At 42.1% G+C, this 24,866-nt stretch overlaps 3 protein-coding genes and 1 non-coding gene across 4 annotated transcripts in view; 3 read left to right on the top strand and 1 right to left on the bottom strand.

The window, feature by feature from the left end:
• The window catches only part of LOC111652287 (uncharacterized), a 5,663-nt gene extending 540 nt beyond the window's left edge, over positions 1–5,123 (top strand). The window contains exons 2-7 of the mRNA XM_023402509.2: positions 438–640; positions 787–888; positions 1,002–1,097; positions 1,317–1,427; positions 1,516–1,639; positions 2,225–5,123. Of these exons, the coding sequence (XP_023258277.1) occupies positions 438–640; positions 787–888; positions 1,002–1,097; positions 1,317–1,427; positions 1,516–1,639; positions 2,225–4,191 (2,603 nt within the window). The 3' untranslated portion in view covers positions 4,192–5,123. The remainder of the gene's footprint in view (positions 1–437; positions 641–786; positions 889–1,001; positions 1,098–1,316; positions 1,428–1,515; positions 1,640–2,224) is intronic.
• Positions 5,124–5,637: 514 nt separating this feature from the next.
• On the top strand, positions 5,638–11,487 carry LOC111652291 (uncharacterized). The gene is made up of 7 exons (XM_023402515.1): positions 5,638–5,826; positions 6,846–7,048; positions 7,377–7,478; positions 7,625–7,720; positions 7,875–7,985; positions 8,273–8,396; positions 9,028–11,487. The coding sequence occupies exons 1-7, from the start codon at positions 5,799–5,801 to the stop codon at positions 11,085–11,087; spliced, it is 2,724 nt and encodes a 907-aa protein (XP_023258283.1). The 5' UTR covers positions 5,638–5,798; the 3' UTR covers positions 11,088–11,487.
• A 914-nt stretch (positions 11,488–12,401) lies between these two features.
• Positions 12,402–12,474, bottom strand: trnar-ccu (transfer RNA arginine (anticodon CCU)). The gene has a single exon. It is a non-coding gene; the product is annotated as a tRNA-Arg (tRNA).
• Positions 12,475–13,013: 539 nt separating this feature from the next.
• Positions 13,014–22,318, top strand: wdr45b (WD repeat domain 45B). Its single transcript, XM_023402514.2, has 10 exons — positions 13,014–13,197; positions 14,405–14,479; positions 15,978–16,079; positions 16,813–16,900; positions 17,248–17,342; positions 17,492–17,682; positions 18,022–18,107; positions 19,469–19,570; positions 19,672–19,793; positions 20,445–22,318. The coding sequence occupies exons 1-10, from the start codon at positions 13,131–13,133 to the stop codon at positions 20,549–20,551; spliced, it is 1,035 nt and encodes a 344-aa protein (XP_023258282.1). The 5' UTR covers positions 13,014–13,130; the 3' UTR covers positions 20,552–22,318.
• Positions 22,319–24,866: the final 2,548 nt, after the last annotated feature.

Genomic DNA, 24,866 nt, shown 5'->3' with positions numbered 1-24,866 from the left:
AATAAAAACAACAAAACTCACAGGGGGCAGCCACATATTACATAAAGTGCAAATGAAACAGGTAGGTTCTTAGCAGCTTCTTAAAACTTTCAGTTGTTGAAACTCTGACAGAAGCTGAAATGGAGTTAAATAGTCAAATGAAGTGAAATTGATTAGTGACTGTTTTCAGAACATTTGGCCAAAGTCTGTGTGTTAGTGTCTGTGTGTGCTGGTCTGGGGGCAGATGATGCGTATGTTACTGTTGCATCTGATCTGGTGTCAGCTTCAGTGTTGTCCTGATGATGCGTCAGAGGGTGAAGTACCAGTTTGAATCATCGACCTGTGGGAATTGTTTGTATTAACTTTCAAGGCTTCGTTTACTTCCACTGCTGCAGGAAAGATGGAAGTTCACCAAAACCTTTGATTGAGATAAACGATGTTCTTATGTTTGCGTTCAGGTACCTGCCTCCCTCTTCCTGCTTTGCGCCTCCTGGTCTCACCGATGCGGCTGGTCTCGGCAGCGGTCTGGCAGACCATCCAGCAGAAAGTTGTGGCCGATTATGGGATGCTTGAGGAGTTTGTTTCCGTGGTTACAGACATTGTCCCAGAGCTGCTCACCACCCACCAGAGGGCCCAACTGATCCTGGGCCTCAGAGCACGGGTGAGAGGGAGAAGCAGTCAGTTATTAACCACCAATAATTGCCATATAATAACTGCTGCAACATTGATTTTGAGGTTTATAAATAGAAATGAGGTAATGCTACGCTACAGAGCTAATAGATGAAAACTTGTGGTTTGTGGTTTCAGCTGATCCTGGACTTGTGTCGGTTCGAAGCTTCTGCTGACTCTGAGATCGTGCGGCAACACCTGGACAGGATGCAGACCCTTATCGAGGGGTGGGTGACAGAGGTGAGTTTAGATTAAAAATAAGCAGTTATTGGAAATTAGATGTCTCTTTTTTGGATGATCCCTGTAATTTGCTCGTCTGTAAAGTTTTATGATGTTCGTGTCGTGTCTCACAGGCTGGTGCTACAGACATGGAGGCGCCACACTCTGACTTTGTGGATCTTGTTAAGAACATGCTGTCAAATCCTGAAAACAGGGAAAACTTCTTTCAGGTCAGTGTCATTGTTTCAACAAACATATTAAAGATCTATTTTCTGGTAGTTTTATCATGTAGAAAGTGTTGTCAGCCACTGGAGAAGTCAGACATTTAGACATTTAAATTGAACTTGAGTCTTGAATCTTAAATCTTGTGTTTCTGATTCGTAAATGAAATTCTTTTGTATGTTTTTGTAAAAACTAAATATAACAGACTTGCTGTTGCTGTCTCTCAGAAAGTTTTCCCTGAAGAGTTTGGTCCCACGTTTGATGAAGCTCTTCACTCCTTGATGTGGCTGCTTCTGTCCAGACTTGAAAAGTTTCTTCCTCTTCAAACATTCCAGCAGGTTCGTGACACAAACGTAATTCTGATCTCACTTTACGCTCTGAATATTACTGTCCTATAAACGTACAGTTCTTCTTCATTTTCCTCAGGTTGCCTCCGTGTTGGGTGATGTGTCCTCTGTTCTGGAGGAGTGTATGGAGTCTGTGTCGCAGTGTGAGGAGCTCAGAACAACGCTGCAGCATCAAAAATACCTCAGCCAGCAGGATCACAATGGCAAGTTCTTATAGTGTCCAGCTCATGAGTTTATTCAGTTTATCACCATTTTCTCACACGTTTACGTCTCAACATTGAACTTCCTGAAAGAACAATGCCACTCGATCTGTAATATATCTTTGCTTTGGTTTTGGGATTTATCATTGGTCCATTAGGGGTGTCATGACAAATCATGGAGTAGCCTGATGAGTGATTTGTTCTGTTTGTTGTCGATCTGCAGCTGTTTGCCTTTCATAGATAAGATTGAATACATAAGGACTCTTGACCAAAACAGTTTTTGTACCAGGCTGTAAACATGTTTATTTCTGCTGTAAAGTTGGACATTTTAACATGGGAGTCTATGGGGACTGACTCACTGTTGGAGCCAGACTCTAGTGGTCATTGGAGGAACTGCAGCTTCATGGTTCAGCCTCGGAGGTTGATGATTGATTTAGACAAGTGAAACTTTTCACTGAGTCTGATTGATGTGTTCCTGATTTCTGTTAACTTCTCCATCAGCTTGTAAAGAGTTCATGTTGCAGCTGTTGAAGGTTGAAAGTTTTGTGTTTCTCACTCTTGTATCACAACATGTGTTTCTCTTTTCAGATGGTTCCTTGGACGGTGCCTGCATCATTTCAGCTCTAAAGCTTCCCTCTGTAAAAACAACTGAGACACTAAAAACACAAGCACAAGACAAGATCCTGGATCAGGAGCCTTCAACACTGAGTCATGCAAAACAACCTGACACATTAGCAGAGCATCAGACACGTGAGATGAACACTGACAGAACTAATTGGATTCCTGAGGAAAGTGGAACAGCAGCGGTTTCTAGAGATATTACAAGACACGAGGAAAATGTAGGTCTCCTTCAGAGTCAAGCAGAAGACGCATGTCGGCTTCTAAAGCAGTGCTGCGTTCAGCTCAAGAGACTTGACGTGCCGCTGTCTCTGCAGTCTCGACCTGTGAGACGAAACAGAGGCCTGAAGATGAAACAGATTCTGCAGAGAGAGAAGAGGGCATTTCGTGAAAAGGCTGTTGCCGCCGGCAGACCTGCTTCTAGGAAAACCAAACCGCTCCGCAGGGCTCCCCCAGGGCTGTCTGATAATGAGGAGTCAAGCAGCTTCAGAGAGGACTCGTACATGGCTCCTCTCAGTATCTGCAGTGAAGACGATTCGTGGTCTTACTACTCAGATGAGGACTCTTGCCATAGATCGACTAGTAGCAGTCCCAGTGTGGCGGATTCGTGGTCCAACTACTCAGGTGATGCTTCTTCCTTGGTGACTCCTGTCAGCAGTTCAGATGAACATGATTCATTGTCTAGCTGCTCAAATGAGGATCCCCCCTTCACAGGTCCCAATATTTTATCAGCTCCAAGCAGAAAGCTGAGCACATCTGATGTCAAAGCCGGCACTCTAAAAAACAAAAAAATGTACTGCTTTATCTGCAAAGAGAATGTGAACACGAGCCTGAGAACTCACATGAAAACCCACTTTCCCACCGGGGACTACGCCTGCCCTCGATGTGACAGCAGGTTTAAACTCTTCACGTCCTTTAAGATGCACCTGCGCAGAACGTGTTTCGAGTACGGAAAGCAGCAGGTGGATCCCGAGAAGCCGGACGAAGCCAAGAACCTTTACAAATGCAACGAATGCCAAGAGGCGTTCAGGTACAAAATTTCACTGGACAGACACAAACTGACCCACAACGACCTGTACTGCAGCGTGTGCAGGAAGGTGTTGCGGGACACGGCGGCGTTGGCGCGGCACAAAGCCTCACACACCCTGTTTCAGTGCACCCGCTGCGAGGAGACCTTCACTCTCTTCATGCCTTTACTCAGACACTGTGAGAACATCCATAAAATCGGCCGACCGTTCAAATGCAACCACTGTCCCAAAACGTTACCCAAGCTCCGCTTCTTAATCCTGCACGAGTGGACGCACACGGGTCACCTGCCCTTCCAGTGCGCGCTGTGCAGCTGCAGGTTCAAATCCGACGCAGATCTCATTTACCACGAGAGGGTCCACACGAAGGAGAAACCCTACCTGTGTTCAGAGTGCGGCAAGACCTTCTCCCAGAATTCCAACCTGCTGCGGCACCTGAACCTCATCCACGGCGAGTTTCGAAACGAGAAGAAGCATTCGTGCTCTCAGTGTGAGAAATCCTTCAAAGAGAAAGGAGCCCTGAAGAAACACCAAAGGAGCAAACACCTGAACGAGCTCTTCCGCCATCCGTGCCCCTACTGCGGGAAGATGGTCTCCGCGACAACGCTCGCCAGACATATATTAATCCATACCGGACAGAGACCGTTCAAATGCACCGTGTCTGAGTGTGACAAGTACTTCAGGTCGACTTCTGAAGTGAAGAAACACGTCCTCATACAACATACCACAGAGAGACCGTACAAATGTGATGTCTGTGGGAAGGGCTTCATAAAAATGTGTTTCCTCAACTCACACGCTAAAATACACTCAGGAGAAAAACCCTTTGTTTGTCATATCTGCGGAAAGGCTTTCCTCAAACTCTACAGCATGCAGAGACACAAAAATCTGGTACATACATTTGTGACACACTAACATCACATGGTGGGTGTGGTATGCTAAGAAAATCACTTTTCAACCTACGGAGGTTTTGCTGAACCAGTGACTGCCTTCAAATGTTTTATATAGAACTGAATTAAAAGATAACTTTGCACTCCTCTAATATTGACCGACAGTTTTTTTAAACCAAATCAAAATCGTTGCAGCAGAACTACAGATATTGTATGTATTATTTAACACATTTGTCTTCATGTTAAAACTTAGTGCCTTCATTACCCACAGTTGAACTTGGCAATTTGTGTAGTTTATCACCAGCTGCCACGGCGTGTCTGGTATTATTTGTCCTGGAGACACCTACTCTAGCGGGAACTTGCACAACGGACGTGTTGATTATTTCAAACCTTTGTAACCGTGTAAGACACACTCATTAAACTTTACAGGTGTGAAGTTGAGATCAAACCTCTTTAGTCTGCTGCTCGTCTCTGAGCGACCAATAGCATAACACAGTTGAGTCGCATCATCATGAGTAATGGAGGTAGAATGTGGGAAATAAATAAAAGTGATATTTGTGGTTCTCCTGCAATCATTTTGATCATTTTAAAACTGTAAACTCAACTCTGTTTACAGAAGAATTGAGTTCTTCTTGGGAACCTTCACTGCAGCAGAAATGTTTTTGAGCCAAGACACAATCCTGTCTCTGAGCTCTGCAGCAGCTCCTTCCTCCTCATGGTTTCTGCTCTGATCTGTATTGTCAGCTGAGAGACCTTGTATAGACAGGTGTGTGTCCAATCAGCTGAGTTTACCACAGGGGGACTCCACTCACGGTGTAGAACCCTTTCAGAGATGATCCAGGGAAATGGAGGAACCAGAGCTAAACTTCAAGAGTCAGAGCAAAGTGTCTGAATACTTATATCAATGTCATATTTCAGTTTTTACTCTTTAATAAATGTGCATTTTTTGTCAATTTCTCAGGAGATATTGTCTGGATTCTGATGTAAAAAATCTGACATTTGCCATTTATTTATTATTAGTATCATTATTCTTTGAGACATAAAATGCGTATCTTATTAATTTCATTGTTAATGTCTTATGTTTTTATGAGATTGAGGATTAACATATAGTGAGAGTATGTAATTGAGCCTGTACATCAAACATGACTGTGGGATGTTTTGTTTTAATTTGGTATGTGATTTTTGATACTAATGGTTAACACTGCAGGACTCTTTACAGCGATAAATAGCTGAGGTTAATCAGGAGAGGAAAATTATTACCAGAATAAAGCTAGACTCTTAGTAATTGTGATTAATGAACAAATAATTGTATGAAATAATGATGGTAATAATATAATAAGGTGTAAAACTTAAATATATTTTTATTTAAATATAGCAGATATACATTATGTGACAGATACGTAGGGAGCAAGAGGAACACAAAAGACGATTATGCGGAACTAAAGAAACCTCTGTGCCAGTCGTCGGATTGTTATTCGGGACGGAACGCGATGTGCCGTTGACGCACAAAGATCGGATGTGTTGCTTCGGTGTCTTGACTCAGCCAGCGTAAAATTATTTAGTGTGTTTTGACTTCGGTCGAGCGACGGACATCATTTCCCCCCGAGTGTGATGTGGCTGCGCTGACTCAGGATGGACGGAGGTATCACCGAGTTACCGGGTGAGTGTTTACGGTCACAGAGACATTTGTTTGGCTAGGCCGCAACGCAGCCCGCGCGCGGGAATAGCGTTGCTAACTTTCAGCGGTTTAACAGCAGCTTATCGAGAGTTTAGCATCTATTGCGTTTAAATCGAATTTAGGCTGCCACTGGCGTCCCTTGGTTCACCTTGTAATTGAAACGAGGAGCTTGGTGTCTAGCTTTATTCATTAAGTAGCAGTTTGGGGGTTCGTGCTAATGCTAAGTGTCGGTTCTGCCATCTTGGCTAACGCTAGCTTCTTCAGGGTAACAGTTGAAGTGTTTGTGATGTCTGCGACAGCCCTCAAACATCGGTCTGATCACATACGTGTATGGTGTGTGTTTGTAACCTTATTAACATGTGTGTGGAGCATGTTGTCTTGATACATGTGCGTATCGACATGTAATATTAGGTCTGTCTTTGATAACGGAAATGAAAGTAGACACATCCGTATCAACCAGAGTTTAGTTTTCCTGCAGAGTTCTCAGTCTGAGATCATAGATTTGTCATCAGTTTATAGATTTGTGATGCTGGGGCAGATTTTCACTCTTGATAAACAAATTCTGCTTTTGAACATCAGAAATATCCGCATTGCAGATGCAGTTGAGGTATGAGCTGTTGAAAGTTAAATGTCTCCCCTGTTTGTGCCTCTGGTGTTATTACATCTGAGTCACTGAGCTAACACCAACCACCTGACAGTTTTTAGGAAAGCACAGAAGGCCATGTAAAGGATCTGATCACCCCTGCTTTTATATCTTGGTATCTACACATGCAGATGCTTTTGGTTTTGAGTTTTCAGACCCCCCCCCCCCCTCTGACATGTAATTGAAAATTAAGGTTTTTTTTTTTGTGGTACTCAGAGCATTGAAAAATAATCAACACATCTGTCCTGAAATTGGCATGGGAGCCAAAAGAAATACTGTGTTCCAAAGCTACAAAAAATGTTGTGTTACTGTCATCCTTTCAAACAGGTTAATTTATAATATATTCCCCTGTTTACAGGTCCCTCTCTTCCCCTCTCCACTCTGCGCCTCCTCATCCCACCGATTCGGCTGGTCTCTGCAGCAATCTGGCAAACGGTGGAGCAGAAAATTGTGTCGGATTATGGGCTACTCGAGGAGTTTGTATTCATGGTCACAGACATTGTTCCTCAACTGCTGTCGACGAGGCAGCGAGCTGAACTAATTTTGGGCTTACGAGCACGGGTAAGAGAGAGTTGTGGTTCTTGATTGTCCTTAAATGTAAACACTGGGTTCGGTTTGGTGCCTGGTCTGTGCTGCAGTCAGCCACAGAACTAATGTACAGATGTGGGAAAGGCCCTTGGCATTCATGTGTAAAGATGGGGTTGAATCTTCACATGTCAGGGTTGTCTGTCTTGTGTTCTGCTCAGAGATATCATACATATCTTACATTTAAAAAATGTAAATGTTGGCCATAAAACAATCTAGACTCTGTGAAAGGGACCAGAAAAAACAGATAATTGGATTTTCTAAGAATCACTTATTGATTATCGCCGCTGTCGTCTGATTGTAGCTGATCCTGGAGCTGTGTCGCGCTGAGGATACCGCTGACCTCCAGATCATTCAGCCACATCTCGACCGAATGCAGAACCTCAGATCTCTGTGGAACGTGGAGGTGGGTCTGAACCTGCACTCAACAAAATGAAATATCTGTGGTTTGGTTTTTACAGTTGTTCACATCACTGTAATTTTGACCAGTAGTGATCCTAATAACTGCTTTTAGTGTGTAGGTTTTCATCATTGCACCATCTTTAATTGCAGGCTGATAATGCAGAACAAGAAGTGTCTGACACACATTTTATGCGCCTTGTCCAAAATCTGCTGAGAGATCCTGAAGAGAGACGGAACTTTTTCCAGGTATCTTTTGGGTGTTTACTTTTGTGCACACAGATGTGTTTAATTTTTTTTTATCCATTGTTTTATGATTTGCTGTTCTTTACCCTTATTTTGAAAATGTGTGATTTGTATGGACGGCTCAGATCTGAGATTTATTGGACTCTTTGTGCTTCAGGATGTTTTTCCAGGAGACTTTGGCCCCACATACGACAAAGCAATCCAGACACTGATGTGGCTGTTTCTGTCGAGACTTGAAAAGCTTATTCCCACCCAAACTCTGCAACAGGTGCACTTAATATATCTTTATTTTTCTGTGCTTTATTCTGCCACACTTAATACTGATGCAGGATCAGTTCTTCCATGTCAATTCTGAATTTCAGTCTCAGGTGCTTTTGTTTTTTCAAAATCCACGTGTCTCTATAAGTTGTAACACAGGCTTTCATCGCAGTGTTGCGAAAAAACATCAGATGTATTTAGTGTTGCTTCATATCTATAAGAAAAAAGGAATGTCACTTAACATTGGGGAAGTACGGTTCTGTTGCTTCACACTAGCTGCCATTTTGTCTTTGTCAGATCGCATCTTTGCTCAGCAACGCCTCGTCTGTCCTGAGCGAATGTATGGAGACGTTTGATCAACCTCAGGAGCTCAAGACTCTGCTGGACACTCAGAAAGACCTCAGTCAGTTGGAAGACATTGGTGAGTAGTTCAGAATTACAAAAAATGAATATAATAGATGGGTAAAGAACCAAAACACGATTGCATAGTCACATACCACTGTGTTCAAGCAAAAGTGTTTCAGTTTCAGCATTTGCAGATGATGTTATCAATAACCCTAACCTGTCCACAACCAGAAGAAGATAACTATACATATGTCGATTTCATCTAAATTAAAGCTGAATTCACAGGAAGTCATGTTCTTAAAATAAAATAATTAACTAATGTATGAACTGCAGCACTCAGGAATACGAAGGTGTGTTTGTTCCATAAATAAATACCATACTAAACAGCATCTTGTACCACGTCTGTGCGTTGCAGCAGCTGCTTTTCAACTGTTTTCTAATTCTTATATTTATAATATTATTACTAACAATAATGTTAAATAAAAGTTAAATCAAGAGCTTTATCAATGTTGTATCTGCTGCCTCTTTAATGTAAGCTAACTGAAGCTACAGGAAACACTTTCAGGTGCAGCCTAACGATCAAACAATCAAAACTACAGGATGTTAGCGGTCGTCAGATGGTTGTGAACATATTCTGTAGTTTCTTCTTCATCTGAATTGGTTTTATTTGTCGGTTTAAGAGCTCCTCTGTTCTCGTTTCTTTTCAGAATCATACGTTGTTGACAGTGGCATCCTGTCGGCCCTGTGTCTTCCTCCTGTGGAGAGAGTTGTGATTGTAAATGAACAGGCGGGAACAGATGCAGAGAGTGGACTCATCTATACAGTCTGCACAGAGATGGAGGTGGAGTCTGAGAACAAGGAGGTGTACGTGGAGGGAACCGCGAACTCGGACGAGTGTGTGCAAACCCAGTGGTTTGGTATTGGCGGCGAGGTGAAATCAGAGATGGACACTGTTGTGGTTACAGATCCCGTCGAAGGCACTGAGGCCAGTGAGAGTGAAATGGCTGACGAGCACCACGACGACCAGTCTGGAACACTGATCATCGGGGAGGACGGACAGGTGACCGTGCTGGATGGTGTGGAGAAGAAGCCAAACAGACGCGGTAGGAAGAAGAAACGTCCCGCAGATGAAAGCTTGGAAGTGCAGGGCGGAAAAGACGATCCAGAGTTTGATGTTTTGTGGGAAAGACCGGTGCGAAAGAACCGTGGACTCAAGATGAATCGGTACCTGTCGCAGTGGCGAAAGTCAGGAAAGACGCAGGGTAGTAATGTCACTAAAAGCAGCTCTAAAAAGTTTGCCAGATCCCAAGGTTCAACCAAAAGCAACGACTTGGACGAGAGAACATGCAAAGTCTGTGGGAAGGTGGTGAGTCGAGCCAAGTTCTTAGAGCGACACATGAATCGACACTCAGAGGAGCTCCCTTATTCCTGCCCTGTGTGTAAAAGGTTTTATAAGAGCTTGCGTTACTTGCAGCAACACAGATGTCCAAGTTTGGCAAAGACGAAGGCTGGCGGGAAAACAAAGGATCAAGAGGCCGCTGCAGATGAAGGCAAACAATCGTCCAGCGGGGTTCCTTGTGAGGCAACCAATGAAGAGCAGCCGTCAGACAACACGGATCAGGACCCCGACTACGCCCCTTCAGGAGAGAGGAAGTCCTCCAAAGAGGCAGGACAGAAAAGCCCAGAAGGAAACAAATCTGTGATCGAAGGTCCGTTCTACTGCCCTCACTGCAGCGTCGAGTTCAAATGCAAACAGACGTTTAGGTTCCATCTTAGAAACATCTGCTACAACGAGCAGCAGGTGGATCCTGAGAAGCCTGAGGATGTTAAACATTGTTTCAGGTGTGACGAGTGTGACAAGGCGTTCAAATACAAATCAACGTTGGATTCCCACAAACAGACTCACAACCCGCTCTACTGCGAGGTGTGTATGAAACTGGTACGAGACCCGGAGGCACTGGCAATGCACAAAGAATCCCACACACCATTTCAGTGCAACCAGTGTGAGGAGAACTTCCCTGTGTTCAAGGCACTTCACAAGCACTACATCGACGTCCACAACCCCACCGAGCCTTTTACCTGCACCCACTGTCAGACAACGTTCGCCAGTTTGAAGCGTTTCATCCGACACGAGTGGAAACACACTGGTTACCAGCCGTTCCAGTGTCCTCACTGCAGCAAAAGATTCAGGTCCTACTCCGACCTCGTGGAGCACCAGAAGAAACACACTAAGGCGTATCCGTTCCTCTGCTGGGAGTGCGGCAAGAAGTTCAGGCACGGCGTGACGCTGACGAGGCACGTGGAGCGTGTGCATCACTCCGGCGAACCCATAGCCGAGAAACCCATGCCGACCTTCACCTGCGCCCAGTGCGGGAAGACCTTCACGTCGAGACGGTGCCTTCTGAAACACGACAACTTCCATCACAAAGGGCTGCGTTTCCCGTGCGAGCACTGCGGGAAGGGATTCTTCGGCAAGGACGCGTTGGTGAGGCACACTCTGATTCACACGGGCGAGAGGCCTTTCAAGTGCGACGACTGCGAGAAGTCCTTCAGATCCGCCGCAGAGTTGAAGATTCACAGGAGGTACCACACCGGGGAAAGACCGTTCAAGTGCAACGTGTGTGAAAAGGGTTTTGTGCAGTCCTGCTTTCTTACCTTACACATGCGAACCCACACAGGAGAGAGACCATATGTTTGTACGGTGTGTAATAAAGGCTTCTCAAGCCTGCACGGCCTAAAGAGACACAGGAGGCTTGTTCACGCGTAGATAATGTTAACATAACTTTCTGTCTCTTGTTCCCTTATTGAAGGAGGTCAGAGGTTAGCATCAGCTGAAAATCAGAACTTGAGGAACTGTAGAGGTTTGACCTCTTGCTCAAGGACACTTCAGCTGTGTGGACGCTGACTGAGATGGGGAATTAAAACCAGGCTTTCCAGTTGAGAGACAGTTTCTTCAACCTGTCAGCCATGTTGCTATCTGAGTGGCTGTCACAGCCTGGATTGTTAGGAGCTATGTAATTGTATAGTGCATTATAAAAATGTAACTTTGTATTTTTTACAGAAATATTTGCTGTAGTTCTACATAAGATTTGTATGTATAAATGATACGAAACTTTAATTCCTTTGGGAATTGATTTCTTCTTTAATAAATTGAACATTTGATGCCAGGTTTCATTTGATTTACTCAAGAGTGAGATCCTTCGAGTGATTTTTGAACATGTAAATTGTACATTGATTCTTTTAGACATAGTTTAGGGCTGGATGTAAGGCAGGTGTGGAGCGTTCAGAAGCTCAATTAGTCTGGACCCAACGGTGAAAGAAATTAGCAGCCGCCTTGTGACCAATAAGCAACCGGAGATGTTTAATGTCAGATTTGTCTTTACAGCTTTACGACTAAAAACATTTTTTCATGTAACTGTAGGAAAAGCACAGTTGTAAATAATAAACAATGTTTGAGCTCCATTTAGCTGCTTCAGTTTCAGGGTTGAGGTATTGTGTGTGCTGCTTTGTTGTCACACTGTCATGTCTCAACTGAGACACTTGATTAGGATGGCGCCATTGTTAATGTTAGTAACATGCTTTTCCTGTTATAACAAACTGCTATTATAAAATGTTTTGTGGTGGAAAAAAGTCTATTCAAAAGTGCAGAAATGTATCAATTAAAACTATGTAATAAGCAAAACAAGCTATTCAAATCGCTTTTACCAACAAACCACAGTAAAGTCAATATCATTATTTAAACATGGTCACTGGGCAAAAGTTTCATAGCATACCTTTTTTATAAGTTCATGTCATTCACCTATTTTTAAAGGAAAATTGATAGATTTTGAAAATGACAATATTGAAATATACTATCCCACAAGGAGCCTCAAACTGTACTCTGTATCTGCCACACAATTGATTAGTATTAATCCCTGAAGCACATAGATGCTCCTATAAATTAATGCATAACTGAATCAATAAATTGCTTAGCAGTATAATACTTTACGAAAACACTTATAATATAAATTTATTACGATAGTTAATGTTTGTTTATTTTCTTCCATGTGAAGACATTTTTTATGTGACCTCTAAAAGATTTCACCCCAGATGGGACTCGAACCCACAATCCCTGGCTTAGGAGGCCAGTGCCTTATCCATTAGGCCACTGGGGCTGTGTAACTAAGAACATTCAATATTTTCAATTTATACCTTTCAATACCCTTTCAAACAAGCATAAATCAGACTTTATTTCTGAGCTGATAAACTAAAGTAGCTACATCTAATTAACATGACTGATTGTTATTTGTAAAGCTAAGGTCACCGAAAACCTCTAGCTCAATCAGTAGTTTCCCCTTGAATCTTTTTGCCTTTGGCCAGTCCAACGTGTCAGTTAACTCAGTAACAGTAACACTTGGTGGTACACTTAACCGAAATCATCTGTAATTAGCATGCCGAGAAACTATTATCTATTATCGATCATCGATTCGGCTGCCGAGATCGTTATAAAACTCTTCTTTGATCAGTGCTTGTATCGCTAGAATTTGACATTTTTTTTCTTCTAGGTAATGGAATTAATGAAGATAAGATAAGAAATTAAATTAAATTATTTCACCGTTAAATATCTTCCCAAATACGTCAACGAAGTCCAGTGAAAACTCCCTTTGATCCTGGCTGGTGACATCTCACTCCAAGCAGGAACCAGCCTCAGTTGTTTTCCTTCTCCCTGCCCCGCAGACTCCGAAGGAATGGTAGCCGGTTAGCTCATCAGGCAGCAGCGGTTGGATTAACTTGTTAGCGTTGTTTGGTATTCGGTTGTTCTGGTAAAATAATGAATTTACTACCGTCTAATCCTCACGGGAATGGGCTCCTTTATGCTGGATTTAACCAGGATCATGGTAGGAAGCAGCACTGTCATGTTTTTTTTCTTCTACCAGATGGAAATTAGTAGCGCCGTTGGTGCTAAGCTAACGTTGCTAACCCGATATCTTTCCAGTTAATAAATTAAACACAACATTATGTAACAACAACAGCTTTACATTTTCTACGCTTGAAACTGTCTATTGATTACACTGCTGTGCCGTTGTTATTCTGTTAACTACTGATCATTAAGTTAACGTTAGCTTTAGCTAACCCATTGGACCGAAGCTAGCCAGCTAATGTAGGTTTTTCGTTTTCAACCAGCACATAAGTCAGCTAACGGGCTAATGCTAAGTTAACATAACAAGGGTTGTTAAGTTAGACACAAATATGTGGTCAACATGTAAGTACTCAGATAAGAAGCGTGTATTGGTAGTTACTGGTGTGGGCGAAGTTAGCTTAAAAGCTAATGTTGGCTGAATTTCAAACGACCATCATACGAGCCGTGCCTTGGTTATCATAACGGCTCACACTAGCTAGGTAACGGCTAGCTACGACAAGTTTGTCAGTATTACAGCGGTTTTGTGATACTTTAATGTGAATCCATTTACAAGTGAAGCCCGTTGTTGGATTGTGTCGCCAGGCTTCAGTTGTACACACAATATTTGTTACTCGGTGACGTTACACAGTAAAACTCAGCCCTGTTTAAATGCTCTTCGCTCCCAACCCACACATTTACACAGGCCGTAAAGTTAGTGTTTTTCTCTACATTTCTTTTTCTCTATTGTCTGACTGAACAGTGATTTTAATTAAAGCACCGGGGCTAATTAGCTGCGTCAGAAGTGAAAGTAGTGTAACGTTATAACGGTTAAGTGACCAGAGACCTCACATGACCCATCAACGAGCCACGGCGGCCCACATCACTGTCATCACTCCGTCCAGAAACTACTGTGTCCCAGTTTCATATAAATTTTACCGGAGGTTAATCATTTATCTCAGGCTCCCTGTCAGCTCTCTAGTTGTTTAAGGCCGCTCTTTGATCATTGTACCCGGTCAGCTCCACTAAAAGGAGCCTCCCAGTGTCCCCATGCTGTCACTACTGTAAAGACAGAGGCTGTTTGGGTTGTTTTCATTTGAATGATATTTGTGAATAAGCCCCGATATGACAACAGCAGCTGTTGATTAATGTTATCTGTAGCTGGTGATTGATTTCTGGTTGCTGTTCTGTGTCTGTGTCTCTCTCAGGATGCTTTGCCTGTGGAATGGAGAATGGATTTCGTGTGTACAACACAGATCCTCTCAAAGAGAAGGAGAAACAAGGTAATGAGCTCTTTACACATCAATGTTTAATAGTTGGTAAAAAAAGAATATTTGACGTTTTGTTTGGAGACACAAAATCCAAAATTTTGATACAGTCCAGCCCAAATATCATGATACATTATATGATCGCGAGGGGGTTTAAATAACTAATATAATTATATTATTGTATTTTATGGTTCAGGTATAAGCAATGCTGCCACTAAACAGCAGTTCAAAATGTTGTTTACCACATGCCGAGGTACAATGTGCAGGAAGCAAAGCAGTGAAATTAATGAAAAATATATATGCTGGGAAATATCACTAGTTGTCACTCTGCAACTTCATTGGCTGTTAGCAGTGAAGACAGTATATTGACACTTAAAGCAGCGTTTTTTTGTTTGTTTTTTTCATTTAACCTTTATTTTACCATACTTATTTACTATATTTGTTTCAAACTGAAAGCTTGTGACAGATTGAGGTGTTAAGTTTGTCGGCCTCTGCTCTGTCAGCTCTGTGACAAGCTTCACAATTGATTAAAAAGAACAACAAAGAAAGATGATAGTGGACTGGGTGAAACAGAGTAACAGCTGGTAAAAACACACACAATTTTTGAATAAATTGTTATATTTATTTGCTATGTTATGGTTATGCTCATTATCTTAAATAAAAGCAGTGTGATTTAGGTCTAGATTATTATTTTTTTTAGCAGACCAGAACAAGAATGGGTCGGTCTGTGTTTAGATGCCCTGCGTGTTTAGTCTCATCTGTTCCCTCCAGAAACATTTTAGACAGAGCAGATCCCTGTTTAATTGGTTGATTGATTTATTGAATAATGGCAGGAGGACAGGATGATACAGTTTTGTTTTAATGTTTAATTCAAATACAAACTTTACTGGGGAGATACTGTAAATAACACAGTCCCATTCATTACAGATTATTAACCTGGCAACAGCTGATTGAGGAAACATTTGAAACTTTGCCTCCAGTGATAACAGAACATCGCTCAGCAGTCGACAGATAATTTGAACTCCTTGTTCAGAGCTTTTCGGCCTATGTGTGCAGAAAAAAAAAAAAAATCAAAGCAGGCAGTTGTGCTACACACAGGAACACAGTTTTGTGACAGAAGTGCAACTCCTGAAGTGTGGAGGGATATAAGACGGAAGCTAAAAATATGACTCAGCTCATGATCTGCTGCAGGATCACTTCTCCAATTCATTGGATTTATCTAATGTAGGCGAGGGGTTGACTAATTCACAGGATCCAGTGAGCGTTTTCTTTCTCTGCTGATCCTGCTGCAGATCTTTGATGACACGTCTTTACGGTAGAAACTCTGCTGCTAATGTCACACGTTGTGCACAGAGAGGAGCCCAGTCTGACGGAGGGATTCAGAGGATGAATAAGCAGTCCCGATTATTAGCATGCTGCAAATGTCGTTCATTTAATCATGAGCACGAATAATTGTTTTTAACAGATGTACTCGTTATTATTGATGTTACAAGACAGTGACTTTACCTTTCAGAGTTCCTGGAGGGGGGGGTCGGCCATGTGGAGATGCTGTTCAGGTGTAACTATCTAGCGCTGGTGGGAGGAGGGAAGAAACCCAAATATCCAACTAACAAAGGTCAGCAGTTTTGATACATCAGCATCATTGGTATTAAAAAGTCCTGAACTTTATATTTAAAAGTCTTGAATGTGTTTTCTTGTAACGCTGGATATCAAATGTTTTTGTTGTAAACTCGTCGTTCAGTCAACATCATCAGACCTGGAGCTGCTTTCACAAAGACAAGACTTTGACTCTTAGATACAACAAACGGTCGGACTTCAGGTGGACCGAGTCTGAATTCACCTGTTGCACAAAGTCGTTTAATTGGTTTAAATCTTAAGCTGGTCTGTTATGTGTTATAACTGTAATGTCAGCAAACCACAAATTATGAGCCATGTTTTCCTGTTTTCTGTTGTTGGGTGCTACTGGTCAGCGCATGTGTCATTGATTGTTACCATGGTAACAATGGTCGTTAGCCTGGGGGTAAGGTGTCTAATGTTTTTGGCTTAAAATGAGTCAGTCTGTGTTTTTGTGACTGACATCAAACTGATCTGTGATCAGAACTAAGACCGGACCAACTAGACCAGTCTGAAACATCTCTGTGAAACCAGCTACTGTAGCAAACACTGTCACCACTGCTAACTACGGTAGCTAGCAAGCTCTTATGTCATTAGGAATTATTGTTACATACAGCTGTTAGAATGACGCTCGCTCCTATTAAAGATGTATAAAAAGTCTTAAAGTTAATTGGTGGAAGGATGAACGCTGCAGAAATGTTTTTAATGTGACTGTTTTTTTTCCTGGTGGTCAGTGATGATCTGGGACGACCTGAAGAAGAAGACAGTTATTGAAATCGAGTTCTCGACAGAAGTGAAGGCGGTGAAGCTTCGACGTGACAGGTAAAAAAAAAAAAGAAAAAGATAAAAAGATGCTGCTTCATCAGTCCAAGTCTCTTCTGTCAGTTTGTGGGTGAAATGAATTTCTTCATTAGAGACGGTTGTGGAACGAGTGTTGTGTTCTCCAGTAGTGAGTAAGTGAGAGTTTTCCCCTTCAGGGACAGTTATAGTGTTAGCATGTGTTTCAGAAATGTCTCTCAGCCTGATCACACAGCACTTCTGTTATAATGAAGGTGTGGTGATGATGTAACTGCACCTCTTGATTTGATCTGAGCTGCCTCCGTCTTTATCGCTGCAGCCGTCACAGTAACATCACCCTCCCGTCAATGCTGGTTGTCCTTTGTTCTCAGGATTGTGGTGGTCCTGGACTCAATGATCAAAGTGTTCACCTTTACCCACAACCCCCATCAGCTGCATGTGTTTGAGACCTGCTACAACCCTAAAGGTCAGTGCACCCCGCTGAAACCCTCAGCCTTTCCAGTCACACACACCCCGACATCTGCAGTTTCAATATTGTCACTCAGCTTTTGTAAAACATAAAATACAAATTGTTGACGAGTATTAAAACCAGCCTTTAACCTCTTCCTCCTCCAGGTCTGTGTGTGCTGTGTCCCAACAGTAACAACTCTCTGCTGGCGTTTCCCGGGACTCATTCAGGCCACGTGCAGATCGTGGACCTGGCCAACACAGAGAAGCCCCCCGTGGACATCCCTGCCCATGAGGGGGCGCTGTGCTGCATCGCTCTCAACCTGCAGGGCACGAGGATAGCTACCGCCTCAGAGAAAGTGTGTAACGCTTAACATGCTCGAAAATGAATAAGGGCTGCACAATTAATCAGAATCGCAGGAGCTACAATTTTTTGACACAGGATGCATTGTTAGCACCATCAGCGTCGTGTTGCTACAGAGACGCCCCGGCCTACAAATCATATTCTCCACACGTAAAGGATCATGTTTGTTTGACTAAAAACAACCATTCCAACTGAAATCGCAATATCTGCAAAATAATCACAATCACCTTTCTATTTTTTTCTTTTTTTTTTTAATATCTCGTGCAGCCCTAAAATCAACTTTTCCAGATGTTGTGTTGTTTGTTGTGACTAATCCGTGGCTCCGTGTTTCCAGGGGACTCTTATAAGAATCTTTGACACGTCTGCGGGTCAGCTCATACAGGAGCTGAGACGAGGCTCTCAGACAGCCAACATTTACTGGTGAGCGCCGAACAAAGATGCATCTGTACCAACAGCACGGCATCAGTTTTGTCTTTTTGTTCATGCTTGTAATCTCAGACCGACAACATAGAAAGGTGAAAATATACACGATGTTGATGTGGAAGGTCGCAGCAAAAAACATCTGCAGAGTTGTCAAACGAGATCAGCTCCTTCTACCTGACAACTGGAAGCCGAAGCAGCTGTTGTACCTGCTCTCCTCATCCTGTCTGCAGCCTTTACCAGAGTACTCGCCCTCCCCACAAACACATTCAGTGCATTGACAGTAGCTGCAGCAGGAATGAGAGTTACGTATGTGAACAGTCATGAAAAGTTAATGCGACACTACGAGTGTCTGAGAGAAGAGAAGGATTCTGGTTCACAACTGGTTGAGTTTTAACTACTGGTCTCTTTATGGTCCAAGTTTTCCATTAGACTTTAAGTTATGGTTCACACAGTGTTTAAATGAAGTTCAGTGTCATTTCCATTCATGACTGAGGAGAAAGAAAAACAAAACCTCAGCAGTGACCTTTACGAAGCATCAACAGGCCTGTGAAATGATGAAGAAAATGGAAGTTGTTTTTAACTTGGACCTGGTTCAGGACTTCACTGCACCAGAGAGTAAAACCTTTAACACCTTTAGTGTCATGTTTGTGTGCAGGTTGTTGTAAAGCAAATGAGTGATGGTCACATGATCAACAGAGCGGGTTTGATAGCTTTACTTGACCTATAAAGCTGCATGTTGTAACAGTGAAACAGTATTTCAAAATAAAAGCAGTCTTCCAGAAATTCACTAATCTTACAGCTCCTCCAGTGTAAAGGTCTGTGTCCATGTGTAGTGTGATTATAGATCAGCTCTAGCTTCTATATTAATACTGTGAAAGTATCAAAGCCTCAGTCCACAGAGAAATGCACACAGCCTGTATTCAGAAACTGAGCCTTAAAACCAGCCGTCAGGACTTCTGGTAAAATGTGTTATTTCTTCTCTCAAAAGTGACATCTCACTTTAAAAGTCACGTTTTTTTGCTTGTTTTTTATTTCACCACTTTGACCCCCTCAGAATAAATCCACGGTTTATTTTTTTGGCCCGCAGCCCTTGAGTTGGGAACCACTGCAGTGTAGATTAATAATGCCACACTCAGTTTGTGGTGATCCTGCAGTTATTATAGAAACTTGGGTTCATCCTTTTAATTATGAAGATAAGTGGTGTCACACTCGTTAAGCTGGATATAAAACTGCATATTATTATTATTATTATTATTATTATTTCCTGTGTTGATGTGAATGTGTTGTTGTTTCATGACCGAGCTCATGACGGGTTGTCGTTCTCTCATCCTCATGTTCATCTGGTTTTGTCTGTGCAGCATTAATTTCAACCAGGATGCGTCGCTCATCTGCGTCTCCAGTGACCACGGCACCGTGCACATCTTCGCTGCAGAGGATCCGAAAAGAAACAAACAGTCCAGGTCTGTTTCTGCACCTTTCTGCTGAATGATAATTAAAACAACTATGTGAAGGTGAATTTAACTTCTCGTGTGTGTGTGTGTGTGTGTTCGTCTCTCTGCAGCTTGGCATCCGCCAGCTTCCTTCCCAAATACTTCAGCTCTAAGTGGAGCTTCTCCAAGTTCCAGGTCCCTTCAGGTTCTCCCTGTGTGTGCGCCTTCGGGACGGAGCCCAACGCTGTCATAGGTGAGTTCAGTCTTGAGTGTGATGCCAGGAACACACTTCCTGCACTGACCCGCTGTTTCATTGCTGCTGCAGCTCACTCTCTCTCTTTACTTAGAGTTTACAGGTTACGGGAATGTTGGACTTTTTTTTTTTTTTTTATTCTAAATTAATTTCTCAACAGAAAACGTCACTAAAACGTCTCTGTCTCCACATGCAGCTGCTAAAATGGTTAAAAAATATTCAGATTCAGTCCGGACATAGAAGGTTGGAGCCAAAGTTTTCACGTTGAATCAACACTAATGAAGCAGAGAAAACAGTCCTGTAATAAATCTGTGGTTTGTGCTGCTTTATACTGAGAGGTGTTTCTGTCAGGACGTTTTCACTGCCGCTGCCCGCTGGGCTCAAATAACAGTTTGATCCATTTCCAGTTAAATCTACAACAGAGTCAAGTGTGCACTGTAGATGAGATGTGGGTTGTGTTACAGTGACAGTGACAGCGACAGCTCAGGGCCTAAACACATTGTCTTAACTAGATGTTTAAATTTCGTTTCAGTAGAACTACAGCTGTGTGTCTGTCTGTCTGTCTGTCTGTCTGTCTGTCTGTCTGTCTGTCTGTCTGTCTCTGTGTTTGCTGACTTGTATCCTGCTCTTGTGTCTCCCTCCACCGAGCAGCCATTTGTGCTGACGGCAGCTACTACAAGTTCCTGTTCAACCAGAAAGGGGAGTGTTCCAGAGACGTCTACGCCCAGTTCCTGGAGATGACCGATGAGAAAATATGACCTTTGACCCATCTGCAGACTCACACAGCCTGTTTTTTTTTCCTTTTTCTTTCCTTTTTTGTTTTGGAGGAGGCAGGAGAGCTCCCATGTTGCACTTCTCCTGATCTTGACAGACTCTGTAGAAGAGCATCAGATGACGGGAGGACGGACACAGACTTTGGGGGAACCTGAACAGCAGAGACGGTCAGATGGATGCAGACTTTAGTCTCTCTGGACGGAGAGACACACACTTCACTGACTTTACTCCCAAATCAAACGCAAGAGAAAAGAGGGAAAGTTATTTTTCTGAAAGGACAACTCACCGCTTTTTAAGACGTCTTCCGAGGACTTGACAGAGGATGGCTATTTTTAATCACACGGATGATTCTGATAGTTAGACGGATTGAAAATACTGAGATTTTTGTCGACTAACACCACCTAACCTAACTGTAGGGAGTGCCTCTGAGACTGGAGAGAATCTGTATGTGTGAACATATTATTGTTGTCATATATACATATGTGTGTTTGTGTATATACCAATGCACCACATCACGAAGCAGGATCAGAAGGAGGCGACTGTCTGTCTCCACCTCTGCCCTCAACGTTCACAGCAACACCTGGAACATCTGGACAGACTCTGATCCTGCTTCGTGAGGCGTCACCTAGTATTACTAGATTTTCTTATATTCACTGTATAAACACAAAGCGCCAGACTGAACTTCTAACTACGTAGAACTGTACAGAATAGTAGCAAAAAGAACATGTATGAACATGTATTTTTGTTTCGGGCTTCCTTTTTTTTTTTTCATACATTGTGCAATATGTGTTTTCCCTCTTTGTTTTTTTTTTTTTGTTTTTTTTAAAGTTTGTGAAAGGTGAGTTTGTTGTTTCTACCTGCAGAAGAAAACTGAGAGAAATAGTTCATGTTATTGGGAAATGTGGTTGTTCCACCTCCTGCTGGATTTTGCATATTTTACAAGATCCAGACTGTTTCCCCGTTTCCAGTCTTTATGCTAAGCTAACTGCTGCTAGCTTTAGCTTCACATAGACCACACAGACACGAGTATCGAGCTTCTCCTCCAACTCGTGACTGAGCTCAATTCCTAAAATGTTGAACTGTTTCTTTAAGAGTGTGTGGAGGTTGAGTTTTCTTGTTTCTACCTGAACTGGAGAAGCTGAATAACCAAACACACACACACACACACACACACACACACACACACACACACACACACACACAGATTTAAGATGAGATTTTCTACTCAACAGCTCAGATCAACCGTAAAACTAGGAATATTGTAAACTTGGTTAAAGACAGCACTTCATGTTTAATGTTGATACATTAACAGCCCGAAATGATTAAATCAGAAATAGATTAATAGTTTGCTTCATTTGCTTTTCATTGAAGAGTGTAGTTTGTCTACATGCTCCGCCCCCTGCCCCGCCCCTAACGGCCATAAATTCAGCTAATGTAAATCAGGGAATCTGAAGTGCTTTGTCAAACCTAAGTTCAGTTCAGTGTTCATGTAGAATTCATGTTGTTTTCATTTTTCATGTTACATGACAGATTTTGTTGATTCAGTGCAAAAAAAAAAAAAAAACACATTTCAATTTGTGTTACTTTCTACATGGGATTGTATATCTGCAGGTGTCACACACACACACACACACACACACACAGTGACCACAGTAGGACGCTGCACAAACTGAAAAGCCAACACAGTCAGAAAGATTGTAAAACCTGCATTTAAATCTGTGAATAAAATTTAACATCTGCTTTTACAGTTACTGTGTGTGGACTCCTTCAGGCCGGCTGCAGCCTCCACCTCGTGCACAGCCTCCACCTCGTGCACAGCTCTCTGAATATCCACTGAACCGAGGTAACAACTCATCAGCATTAATGAGCTGTATCCTCATTCCACTAGAAGTACTAATTCTTTACGGTATATTCTCATGTTTATACTTTTTTTGCGTTTAATATACAAGTCAAAATACTTTATCTTCTACTAACAGGATACATGTACGTGTGAATGCAAAAGCAACTGAAATGTGACTTTAGAAAACCACAGCTAGCAAAGGGTTTTTCCCAAAAGCAGTTTTCTTCCGCTTAAATTTTTTCCAGCTTTTCCATTTCCTTCGTTTTGTTGCATTGTGGGTAAAAAGTGCATCAATAAACAGAGTTTTTTGTTAGTCACGAAGGGACTGGGATTACACTTTAATTAGTCACCTCTCAGGTGTGAACGTGCTGCACACCTGCACTTTAAGTGTGTAGAAAGGTAAATGGACTCAATGCACCCAATTGGTGGATGACCCCCCCCCCTTTTTTTTTTTTTTTTTTAAATCAGGAAACAAATCACAACACCGATCACTTGAGGGAGTGATAGTGATCATTGGCTTGGGTCGATATTCGATAATATCAAATGATATTTTCTAATATGCCCCCCCCCCCCGATGATATTGTATATCTGGTGGTGATGTGACGGTACATGTATTTGTGCTGTTCAGTACGGGACGTCCGGTTCGGTTTGCGTTGAGATCCAAATGAATAAAAGAATAAAGGCAAAAAAACAGATCTGCCCTTTCTGCAGATAAATGTGGAGACATTAATCCTTATTATTAACAGCCGACAGTTCACTCCCTTCAGATCAGCTGTTTAACACTTTAGTCTCTGGACACGATCAGACGACTCCAAACCACAAACCCCCCCCTTCACCTCCAGTTGTGGAGAAACCAGTGAGACAAGCTGTCGGTGTTCAGAGGAAGCCTGTCCACCCTGTGGTCCACACACTTCCTGGATCGGCCTGAACGACTCTTTACAGCACGTCTTCCCTCTACTCCAGATGTTAACTCTTAATCAGCTGGATGACTTCATCGTTTATTGTCTCTGACGGACAGAAAGAAAATGATTCTTCACACAAACAGATTTCAGTTTGTGTTTTCCCAAAGAAATACGAACCAAGAGGTTGTTTGTGTTTTAAATAAATTTATAAAAAAAAAAAAAAAAAAAAAAGCAATTTACCCACGGAAGCAAGAACAAACACCTATCACTTGTTTTTCCTCGTGTAACATAGAATACAATCTGAATAGACTTCTCTAGTAGCCTGAACAGAATAAAATAATCAAGCAAAGAGACGGCCAACGTCAACACAAAGATAACAAACAGCCAATGATGACAGGGGAAAAACTGAGAACAAATAAAAATACAAAAAAACAAAGATAAAAACGAACTAAGAGGGTTAAGTGCAGCACTGGTCAGAATCATATAGCGTAGATTCAGTCTAAATTTTCTTCAGTTCCATATTCAGTTAAATCTGCTCAAGTACATTGTCTCTAGATCCGTAACATGCAAGCTCGATGAAGCATATGGTCAAATACGCATGGGAATATACTTTTTTTTATCTCATAGGATATTTGTAAAATATGAAAAAATCTGTAGATGTACAGTGATAAAGAAATTTCATTTGCATGAATGAGCAGAGAAAAGAACATCCACTCCATAGATAGTGTTTTCTTTAAAAGGCAAAAAAAAAGAAGAAAAAAAATGAAAAGAAAGGAGACTACATTCATTTCACTGAACAAAGAGTCCACATACAAAAACAAAGAAACAAAGGATTCCCAAAATATCATGTTGTCATGTGTTGTTTAAATGTTCTTAAAGACCCCACTTATAGCTTTTATTGTCTTAATTATTACTAGATAGTATCTGTGCCTTGGGAAATGGAGAAACACTCAAAAAAGATCCACAGATACACTTGTACAACGGAATACTGCATATCTACTCACGACTGGGTTAGGTAGGTCGACATGGAGGCTAGCTGCCGAAGATGGGAATGTCCACACGTACGTACACACACTTCCCTTAGCGGAATACATGACTGGTGATTTCACTCTGTCGCGTTCTCTATCCGACACACAGTTAAGCGCTCGTCTCGTAATGCTACCAGGATCAGGCTCCTTTTCCTTCTCCGTTCTTTGGGGAGGGTCACATGTCTTTTTTTTTTTCTTTTTTTTTTATTTTAAATTCTTTTTTCTCTCTCTCATCTGGAAATCTGGATTTATGTTGAATCTGGTTTTCTCTTCCTGCAGAATCTTCTTGCCATCTGGGTCTCAAACGTCAGGGTTTCACAGTCATCAGCGCCTCTTCTTTACTTCCATTTTCAATTTGGTCTCTAGTTTTTGCATCATATTTCGTGGTCTTAAATATATGGAAGAGGAAGAGTGAGGTTGGGGGGGGTTGTTGTTGAGGAGGGTTTGCACATTCTGTAGTCCCGTTTGTGTTTCCACATCTCTTCTCTTTTTGGCACCTTGAAGTAGATGATGACCAGGTAGGATGGGG

The sequence above is a fragment of the Seriola lalandi genome, unplaced genomic scaffold (assembly GCF_002814215.2).
Source record: "Seriola lalandi dorsalis isolate HSWRI2012SDOR001 ecotype SW California unplaced genomic scaffold, Sedor1 jcf7180002053936, whole genome shotgun sequence".
Taxonomy (NCBI): Eukaryota; Metazoa; Chordata; class Actinopteri; order Carangiformes; family Carangidae; genus Seriola; species Seriola lalandi.
Note: the sequence above shows the minus strand (reverse complement) of the source record. Positions and strands in the feature narration are given on the sequence as shown.